At 34.4% G+C, this 10628-nt stretch overlaps 1 protein-coding gene across 3 annotated transcripts in view; it reads right to left on the bottom strand.

Annotated features, from left to right (window-relative positions):
* LOC111436344 (CMP-sialic acid transporter 3-like) overlaps positions 1-10259 on the bottom strand; it is a 13271-nt gene extending 3012 nt beyond the window's left edge. For 2 of the 3 annotated variants that reach the window (XR_002709219.1, XM_023074095.1), the window contains exons 1-11: positions 10115-10259; positions 9897-10004; positions 9065-9319; positions 8091-8207; positions 7104-7160; positions 4558-4635; positions 4239-4283; positions 2408-2467; positions 997-1116; positions 809-886; positions 399-468 (exon numbers count right to left, since the gene is read on the bottom strand). Coding sequence is in view for 2 of the 3 variants with exons in the window: in XM_023074095.1 (XP_022929863.1) it covers positions 399-468; positions 809-886; positions 997-1116; positions 2408-2467; positions 4239-4283; positions 4558-4635; positions 7104-7160; positions 8091-8207; positions 9065-9232 (793 nt within the window). In the remaining variant the exon portion in view is untranslated. Of the gene's footprint in view, positions 1-398; positions 469-808; positions 887-996; positions 1117-2407; positions 2468-4238; positions 4284-4557; positions 4636-7103; positions 7161-8090; positions 8208-9064; positions 9320-9896; positions 10017-10114 lie in introns of all 3 variants that reach the window. The other variant, XM_023074096.1, reaches the window with a different exon arrangement.
* Positions 10260-10628: the final 369 nt, after the last annotated feature.

The raw sequence follows: 10628 nt of genomic DNA, 5'->3' as shown, positions 1-10628 counted from the left end.
CCCCCCCCAAAAAAAAGAAAAAGAATCATAAGTTGGAACCATGAAAAGAAAATCTTTGTTAATATATAGTATTAAAATCTGAGCAAATCCTGAAAACTCGTGTCAAACCACAACCATAGAGGGTGTCTAGCAGTCTTGCCACGTATGATATCTAAACAAGATTTAAAATGACATCCGTTTTGTTAAGAACACAGATCAAAACAGTATGTTAAAAAGATGACTCAGCGTGAAATTACATCTGCCAAGTCATGATCAGTATTATAAATATCTCGGTATCAAAAGTAAAAAAGAACAAGAGACAAAATCCAAGATGTCGAAGCAGCATCTTCTGGAAGGAATCATACAAAGTCTTCTGCTTATTTATTTGGGAGGTAGTAAATAAGAGATTTATATCTTACCTTTCATAAGAACTGTTCCTAATATTCCCATGAAGTTGAATATCGCGCCATATCCATATAAAAACAAATTCTGCACTTCAATAGAAAATCCCCCATTCAGAAGACAGACCCAACTATTGAGTAAGCAGATATAACGAACATTAAGAAACAGGAAATATTTGTATAAGCTTAGAATGCTATGACTTCAACATCAAAAAAGAGAAGCTCTGAGATAAGGGAAATGCCACTCAATATCCCACACCCATTATCCCAAAGTCTAATCAAACGGAAATAGTTAGTGATAAAATACTTTATTGGCTACAGGTGTGGACAGGTATTCTTACTTTTCTACATAGAGAACGTATGAAACATAGAAGCGTATCTATAGCTTATTCTCCAGATTAAATTTAACACAAGAATAGTATCATTACCTGAAGATAGATGCTAGTATCATACTGGCTCTTCAAAGCATATTCGTTATAAACAGAAGCTAGAGATGGAACAGTTACCTGTAAAAAAAATTCAAATTACTTGAAAATATATAGAAACCAAAGGAAGAAGAACTAGCTTGTATGTAAGACAGTGCTAGCATTCTAGCCATGAAACAAGATCCACTTACAAAAATCAGTGTGTAGACATATGTGCTCATGGTAACTGTGAGACCCAAAGTGGAGGTATCAGGCATGGACCGCAACTGATTTACACTTATGCCAATAAGCAGCAGAGCAAGTGCTTCCCACTGGGGCAAATAAAAAATAAATATCAGTTCCATTACCTTCTTTGTTCTTCAATGGTAAGCCTAGATGGATGTTCAAGCCTTTCAGGCATAAGATACGGAGATCTACCTTTTGATTTAGATGCTATTTTGAGTAGAATGTCTAATTAAAAAAACAATTATGTGAAAGGTTTCTCCATACTGTTATCTCTTCATTGGTGAGGGAGACAAGACAAGCTTGAGAAACTAGTATAACATTCTAAGATAAGAAATAGATATTTAACACTTTTGTACTCTTTTTAACTTTTTCAATCATTAATGAAAATCTTTATTCCTTGTGGACAGGAAATAGTCCTTAGCCATTTGCTGGTGGTGATCACAATGTAATTGATGGAAACTTCCAGCCTCTCATTTCTCATCTCTAAAATATCAGCACCAAAAAAGATTCCGTTTTTATAACTTGAAGAATCAAATGGCAGTGGGTTTCTTGAAAAAATAAATATGAAAGCCAACCCATAAAGGAAATAAAGAGCAACGGAATCCATCCCCTACTCCCTAACCTATTGTCGAAGGACAGAGTTGGAACCTTTTGTTTAAAGAAAATTTTAATAAAAGAGAGTAGTTCATGATGCCAAAGGTTGAAACATCCAGAGTCGTTCCAATTCCATCATCCCAATAAAAGGTGTCACTTAGACACCTGGTGCCAGCTTTCTTGCAAATCTCCAAGTACATCTTACCTCTCCCTCCTTATTTCTGTCGAAGAATATGGAAGAGAATGGTTCTAGAGAAAGTTAAGTTCTTCCTTCAGATGGTTGCCTTGGAAAAATTCAAACCAAATGACATCACAAAAGATTACTTTGTAGGATCTTTCTCCTAGTTGTACCATGAAGGTGAAGATTTCCAGAAATTCAATCAACCAAAACTCTGTTGCTGGTGTTCCCTTCCAAAGCATAATTATTCCCTTTTGTGATCAATGTCAATCAGAGAGCTCTTAAGCACAATGTCCTCTAATCTGCCTTTATTTTGTAGCTTTCCATATTTTAGCAAAAATATATTTTTTTGGTCTTCTAACAATTTGGTTTATCGTTTAAATAGTAGTAATAATAATAATTCCTGATGCAGAAAAATGAAACAAGTAAAAGGTAATAAATAACCGAAGGTAATTACTTTCTATATTTGATTTTATAAATATATGCATAAACAATTGGATGTTATATTAGAACTAATTGCTAAACAATTGATACTTGTTCTCCACCCTCCATTGTAATAGCTCAACACATTGAGAAGGCAAAGATGGCAGAAGAAATATACTAACCTGAATAATAGAAAAATGTCGTCTCATAATCAACTTTAGCAAGACAGCAATCACCAAAACCTGAACAGGCCGTATCAATTAAACTATTATTTTTGGAAAATCATATAAGATATATATGTTTTAAGGTTAAGACAAGCACAATTAGAGAAACCTCATCAATAATCAGACTCGTCACCCTATGTCCTAAGAGAAACCATTTTCTTCAAAGTCTCTATGTTTCACACTCCACCAACCATTTTTTTAGTATCTAAACCTAAACTGAAATTAGAAGCGTGGATGAACAACTTGGTTCTAGTACTAGCCTACTGCTAACACAGGAAGAAAATAAAAATTAGTTGCTGGAACTTTTCCTTTTAAGTAATGATGATACATACAAAGAAAATGATGATGAAAGAGTTATATGAGAAACCTTCACCTCCTACAGTGTTTTGATGCGCATGATGGATTTTTTTCCCTTCCAATTCATTCATATGCTTTACCATAACATAACAAGTCGTACCATTTTAAAAGAAAAGAAGAATATAATATGTAAGGGTGAAAATATATCCAACGGTTATCAATCAAAAACCAGCATTGATTCAAGCACGTGTTATAGTCAAACCATTGTACTAAAACACCAATTCCACAAGAATTCATTTTTCATGCATTGTTATACATGCGTACAATATATACAAACACACACATACATATTTATATCTAAATTTCTGATATATGTTGTAGAAGTCCACCACAACAAACAGAGGATGGTGCAACAAGCATTATAGTTAAAGCACACATCAACTAAAATCCCACAATGATTGAGCAAGCACTCACTGTTTATCCATTGTTGTATTTCATATATGTTGTATGGGCATCAAACCACCATTTGCTTTGTGGCCACAATGGTGTGTTCTTTGCAGATGACACGAGGAGGATCTTCACCATCTCTTATGGGGTGACTATCTTTGAAGTTGATGCTTTAGTTTGTTTGGGGTGGCATGGATGCATCACAGGTATGGTTGTTCTTTGATAGAGGAATTCTAATGAACTCTTCTGTTCATAATAAGGGAAGAGGGTTATGGCAGGCATGTTATTTCACGACTTCGGAGTGTGTGGCTTGAGGAACAGTAAGGTTTTTATGGTGATTGAGAGATCTCTAGCGAATATGTCAGAGGTGATGAGATTTAATGCCTCTTGATTCGCTTCTGCGAATCAACCATCTTGTAACTATCGGTTAGATCTTATTCTTTTGGATTGGAATCCTTTCTAGTAGGTTGTGGTGGGTTCCTTTTGTGGGCACGTTTTTTTCTTTTTGTGTGCGTGCCCCTGTACATTCTTTCATTTTTCTTAATGAAAACTAGATTTCTTAAAATAAATAAAAAGAAAATAATAGACCAATATTCCATGATTACTACCTATGTGAATAACATATAAAGTCAAAATATTCGAGTAGTCACCCACCAAAATAACATTATGGCTACAAAGGAATTTAAGTTTACAATTTTCCCTTTTCACCTACTAGGTAAAGCCATGGTGGCCAATGTATGTCCTTCCATTGTACACTACTCTTAGTTCTTATTTTTTTTTTTAAAAAATGGAGTTTTCATTGGAAATAGGAATTGGATAATTAGTGATTCTTGAGAAGGATGGGAAATGCCCATAAAGGTTATTACTTATTGGACATAACCATATCGGTACAGCAATACAAAACAACCTTGTCCAAACAAACAAGAACCTTTAAGTAAGATGAGAGTATTAGCACATCAAGAGAGAGTCACCAATCTTATGAGTTAAGCACAACAGAAGTTATAATACCACAAGAAATACAGTAATTTACTGATAGACACAATACCTTTAAATTGCTAAGCATCTTCACAGTTGCAGGGTTGAAAGATAGCTGTATAGACAGTCACATGGTTAGTTATACATATCTAAGATTGTTCAAAGACAATATAATCTGACAGTGTAAAGTAATTCCAAGATGTATCCAGTTAAAAAAAATAATTAAAAAAAAATGAAAAAAAACAGAATTTATAAAATAAAACACTTCAATAGATATGAACAGTATACCTGCATGATAAACTTCAGGTAATAATTGAAAAAAATAAAAATAAAATGAAAAAAAACAGAATTTATAAAATAAAACACTTCAATAGATATGAACAGTATACCTGCATGATAAACTTCAGGTAATTATTGATTGCATAGAGAAGTGCTGGCACAGCGAGAAGCACATTGTTACGTGCTGCCTGCAAAAGAAAACAAGACATCTTTGGCATTATACCTAGAAAAAGCCCTGGAATGGAAGAATAAATAAAGAAAAAGACAATATAATATTCATTAAAAAAAATCGAAAGTTTACATTCAATTACTACCCTCAAGTAGAAGCGTCCATCCTTAAAGGAGACTAAAACCTTTCAGCACAAGTAAACTATTAAATGATCAGGATCAAACAGCTTCAACAAGCAAACTAATTTCAGACCAACAATTAAATTAAAAAACAAAAAATAAAATAAAAAAGGAAAATTGGCACCGGAATTTCCAGTGCCAATGAGGGAACAAATGGGAGTTAAGAGTTTAACCGACACATTTGCAAGACGATATTTGGGACTTTTAGTAGGTGACAAGGCTTGGAAGGAGTCTGAGGCGTTTTAGACAGATAATTTGGTTTTTAAGCTACTGATTAAGAAACTTGATGATTAAATCTCGTCTGAAAAATCACATATTTTGGAACCCCTAATCAGAGCAATAATTGTGCACCAATTCGTGAATTATCTAGGAGAAATGGTAAAATTGATTGAGGGGTTTGAATCCATGAGGAATAGATAAGAGTTTAGTTGAAGCAATTTAAGGAAATAAGATTGGGAAGGCCCTCATCGAAGGTCAAATTGGGAAGAAATTTGGAAAAAGAACCCATAAACTTTAGATGCACAATTCTTCTTGCGAAGTGAACCCTTTTGGAATGTTTTTTATGTGGAATCCTCTAGATGAGCTCTCCGATTTTGATGATAGAACCAAGTTGAATTTGAACCGTAGGAAGAAAACCAGTATCATCTGGCAGTGGCTTGGGCGGTCAATCCCCTTTTATATTTGTGCAATGTGGGGATTAATAAAGGACGCCAGTATCATCTATTAGTGAACCTGTCTTGAGAAGCGAGGGTCTACATGTGTTCCTTATAAGTTGGTAGGTCCAGAAGATAGCCTGATGTAGGTGTCTTGCTATGCATTATATTGTAGGCCTAGTGGAGATCACGATATATGAACTTTATTGTGTCATATGTATATTATGTGGGTGCAATATGGGATCTCCAACTGCCCCTTAGTTATGATCTTGCAACTTGAGGGCAAGGGACCACATAATCATGAGAGTTGGCGCACGAGGGTCACATCCTTATGAGGACATTATGAAGTCTATTAGGGGATGCTAACTAAACCTTGATACCCATCTCAGTTGACAGCACTCGTAATGTAATGATGGTAGGAGTTGGAAAGAGGTTGCACCTTGAAATTGTGAAGCATAATTGAAGGGACTAGTGAGGAGTTATTCATAACGCCCTATAATTCTAAGATACTCTTAAAAAGGAAGTGGAGCTCTATGGAGCTAAAAGATAAATGTCGGTAAACTAAAAAGAGTCTTGTTAGGGCTAAGTAATGTATACCGAACCAGAAACCTAAGTTGAGTTTGGGGCGAGTTAGTATAGAAGAGTCTGCGACTTAGTAATGAAACTTCAAGGACCTGTGACTTAGTAATGAAACTTCAAGGTTTGTGATCAGACATATTAGCAGATCAACTTAAGTTAAAAAAATAAAACTCAAGAATGTATTATGAGCCTATAAGCAAGCTACTTAAAGAAGTATTTTCACACTCATTCATGCTACTTTTTTTTTTTTTTTTCAGTTAATAATGGAGTTGCATGATCGGTAGGGCAGCATGATCGAGTTGTGGGGTTTTAAGGTTGAGTTAGATCTGAGTTTGGTTTTTAACTTTGATGTTTTTTTAGTATATGTTATTGTTTTAAATGTTGTCCCCAAAGTCTTCTATATAAACTTTTATTGTTTTGTGGTAAATCTGCTTATGCATGCATGTCTTCAAATTGATTCAAACATTTACATCGTTTAAAATTTCCGTGTTAGTAGAGATGGTCCATGGCTCGGGTATATCAAAAAGCAGGACGTTAGATCCTCAGCTTAGAGAAGATTTCCATCAACCGCTTTTGTACTATTTTTTAAAAACATTAGTGTAGAGTTGTCTCGAGGGGAGGTTTTTACTTTGTCTAGGTTAAACACCTCTCTATGGATGCCTGTGACCGAAGAGTTTTGTATTTATTCATTGCTTCTCATCATCCTCAACAATTGATGCGCTTTTATTTAGTGTTTGCTTGTTAGGCTTTTCACTTGGCTTTTAGGTTGGGCTTACATTTATATTTTGGGGTTTTATATTGTTTCATTTACAATGAGGTTATGGTTTATCTATCTCAATTCATGTAAATCTAAACTATTTTACTTTGAAAAGGCAAGCATAGATATTATATTCAACAGAAACTATTGATAATCAATTTTTTTTAATAAGAAACATCAAAGATTAATATATTCAAACAAAAAGGTAGAGACAGCCTTAAGACTGGGTTAGAGAGACCGGGTTAGAGAGATTGCCAGTAATTAGATAATAGTTAAACTACTAATAATTAAGTAGATAATATTCATGCGAGAAAGTAACCTGCATAAATGTTGATATTGAGAGAAGAGGCTTTTCCCCAACTTTCTGATGTCTAGCCTGCACAATTCATAGCTAGAGTTAATACTAAGACAGATTCATGGGCCATGGGGTCTGTTCAGAAGCAATTCAATCAAGAAACTCAATACTTTTACGTGAAGTTAGATGAAAAGCTCTACCAAACCACAAATTCCAAAGTCATACTGAAACCAACTCATTTGAAAAATACAGGTCTTAGACAAAGAAAAAAAATTAGTGATGCCTTGGATTTGAAATCAAAATCAATTAAATTTTCTTACTTTAATGCTAAATTAAGAAAAAGTTGTTTGCGTATCAAAAAAGCCGGTTCCTATATTTGATGGAATTACATTTTTAGCTTAAACTAATTGTTTATCCAAATAACATAAGTGATCTAAAATGAAATCAACTTCTAGTTTTATATGATTCAAAAACCTACTCGTGAGTTATTGTGGCATCGATCACCTATTACATACACCATGGGTTGGCTTCCTAGTTGGCATTCTGGTATGTGAAAACAACAAAAACACTTTTGGAGAATCAGTTCCCATGGTGGTCACCCATCTAACTAAAATATTAGATTCCTTAAAAGTTTGTATGGAAACTAGATGTTACAAACTCAAGAAATTGTCTATAAGGTTAGTCTAGGTCGTGTAAACAAGCTCAGGCACTCAAAGATAAAAGCAAAATTAACTATTACAAAGGATCATGCAATATAAAGCCCCCTCCCCCCAACTCCCTCGCAAACAAGCAGAAAAGTTCACCAGTCACTGTCTTTCTTATCACCCCCAATATAATAAGAATTAAATTATTAATTTGTACCGCAAACAAACAAAATTAGAAAACCGTATAAACTAACATGATTAGGTTTGAGATATCCATTCAAATTGAGCATTACAGGCTCAAAGCCACTTGAGAGTATAGTTCGTATATATTTAAAGGCAAATGATCAGTTTCCAAGATAAGAAGTACCTGGATTATCAGCATAAAAATAGCAAAGATAACCTTTGTAGTCTCGGTCAAAAAGTTAACACTAATTGGACTGAACATGAATTTCCCATCCACCTTGGACATATAAACCAAAATAGGCTGGCAATGAAAATGAACCAGTGTTAGACATCTAAAAACCAGGTTAGATCACGTGAAAATTTGACTTTCTTAAACCAATCAAAATAGCATCAAACAAGAAAAGGAAGATTCATGTGGGGGAGCAAGCACCTTCTTGTCTGCTTTTACATGCAATACCATGAACAATTTTTCAAAATTGTGCAATCTTCCATATATATATATATATAAGCGTCTATTGTTTTCTTTCTTGATAAGAAATAATTGACTAGATTGCTACATAAACATCAACACTTACTGAATTTTACTTGCTGTGAGGTAGGGACCGTTAATTTATAGAGACAATGGTGGCATTTGTTCTATAGCACTTACATGTGTTAATGGCTATTTTCTAAGCATTGTGAAGGTTGAACATGCTAACAGAAAAATAGACATATCATATGGGCAAGTTGACAAAAGCAGCAATGATAAAGAAGGGGAGCATGTGGACACTGGCAACAAAGCACGTATACAAGGGGACCGAGAAGGAAGGCTGTTAAGGTTTCTTGATGGTCCAATTGGGCTTAAGGAATAACAGTAATTAGTATGATTTTCATTGTGGAATAAAATCAATGATAGGAAAGGTAGATATCCAAGAGTAAGGAGTAGAATTAGGTTCAGTACATCACAGAATGGACAGAACAACAAAAATTTATTTCTCAAAACCATCTCAAAAAGGAAAAGAAGGAAAATACACACTAAATACATATATATAACTAAAATAAAAAAGCAGGATAACCATGGCAGCACAATCTTTTGCATGATTACATTTCACTGAGAATTCAATTAAGAAAATGCGTCACCAAAGATAAGTCAAGAATAAGTTGAGATATGGCAGTCACCTGCATACCAACCAAGATACAATCACCTACAACCAAGAGGGTGTTTAAGGCTCGTTGCTTAGATGATATTCTGATCTTATGTTGATCATATGCCCTCGATATACCTTTGTTAGTCGGAGAAACCAACGGGGAGTGACAAACACAGCATTCTATCATTCCGTTCTTCATCAGCCTACCGCAAAACTATGCTTGCTCAGACTGACTATATCAAAAAAGCACAGCCAACTCTGCGTAATGAGATGAAATCCAACAGACCTAATGAATATCACCAACGAATGAAAAGTTAGTAACCAACACAGACCATTTGCAAAAGATATATAACATTGCAGCTAATGAAAGTTATATTTCTTATACTAAAATTTTTTTATAAGAGATTTCTTACACTAAAATCAGATAGATACACTACGGAAGTGCATATTGAGATCAGAAGAACAACATTGTACAACACAATCTCAAAAACTCGGAGGATATTTATTAACAACCGACTAAAGGTAACCACGCAAGACATTCATAGTTCCATAACATTATGATCAGCAAAGAGTCTAATCCCCACCCCCCCCATGACAATGGATGTTAAAACCCGAAAATCCTACCCAATCAGTTAAAATGATATAAAAAATAAATAAATAAAACCCGGCCGAAGATCCATCAAGAACGAAATAAAATTCAGACAGATCTTATCAAAAGATCCCATTACTAGACGATTTCAAAGACAAAAAAAGGCCAATTTCAAAGATCCTCATCAAACCAACTCAACAAATTCAGCTCCACTCAGTGCAGTCGTTTAAGCATCAAAAGAAATGTCTGAATCCACTCAAATGATAAAATCCACCTGTTCTAGACGCCTCCCGCCTCCAGAACCGAGCATTCAAGGAAGAATTAGCTAGCCGACAATTCCACCGACGGCAAAACTCGTTGGCTTGATCCAACACCTCAGCGACTGCAACAAAAACTCAAGACACGAAACACAGTGTTTTCAGATGAACATAGATTCGGAATCCTCTTCGCATTTATACTCTCTTCAGGAAATTATATCTCTCTTCGTCTAACCTTATATGGAATTCGAATTGCTGACACATGCGAGGACGAAGCAAAATGCACATTTCGCAGAGAGAGAGATCGCGCGAAACGTTTGTTGTTAGAGCTCTGTTTGTCTCTCTCTGTCTCTCTCTCTCCCTCTCTCTCACCTTTTTTTTTTTTTTTTTTTTTTTTTGTTAAACCAAATTTTTAAGTTCCTTGAATTTACATGACGTGTCTGCCGTCGTTCTGTTTAGGATGAAGGTGATGCAGCGATGGTGACAGACCAATCAACGGCTTGTTCTTTTCTTGAGCTTTAATTTTGTTTCTTTTTTTTCATTTTAATGCTTCAAAAAGTTTTTATTTTCGTCCCTCAATTTTAAGTTTTATTTTCGTTTCCAATATATATATATATATTTATTTATTTATTTATTTTAGTTTTAAAATTTAGAAGATTTATTTTAATTTTAAACATATATTTATTTAAATCATCTACATAATTTAATAACACAACATCAATTATCATTTTAAATATTAATAGTTCGAG

Source organism: Cucurbita moschata, unplaced genomic scaffold (assembly GCF_002738365.1).
Source record: "Cucurbita moschata cultivar Rifu unplaced genomic scaffold, Cmos_1.0 Cmo_Scf00053, whole genome shotgun sequence".
Classification (NCBI taxonomy): domain Eukaryota; kingdom Viridiplantae; phylum Streptophyta; class Magnoliopsida; order Cucurbitales; family Cucurbitaceae; genus Cucurbita; species Cucurbita moschata.
Note: the sequence above shows the minus strand (reverse complement) of the source record. Positions and strands in the feature narration are given on the sequence as shown.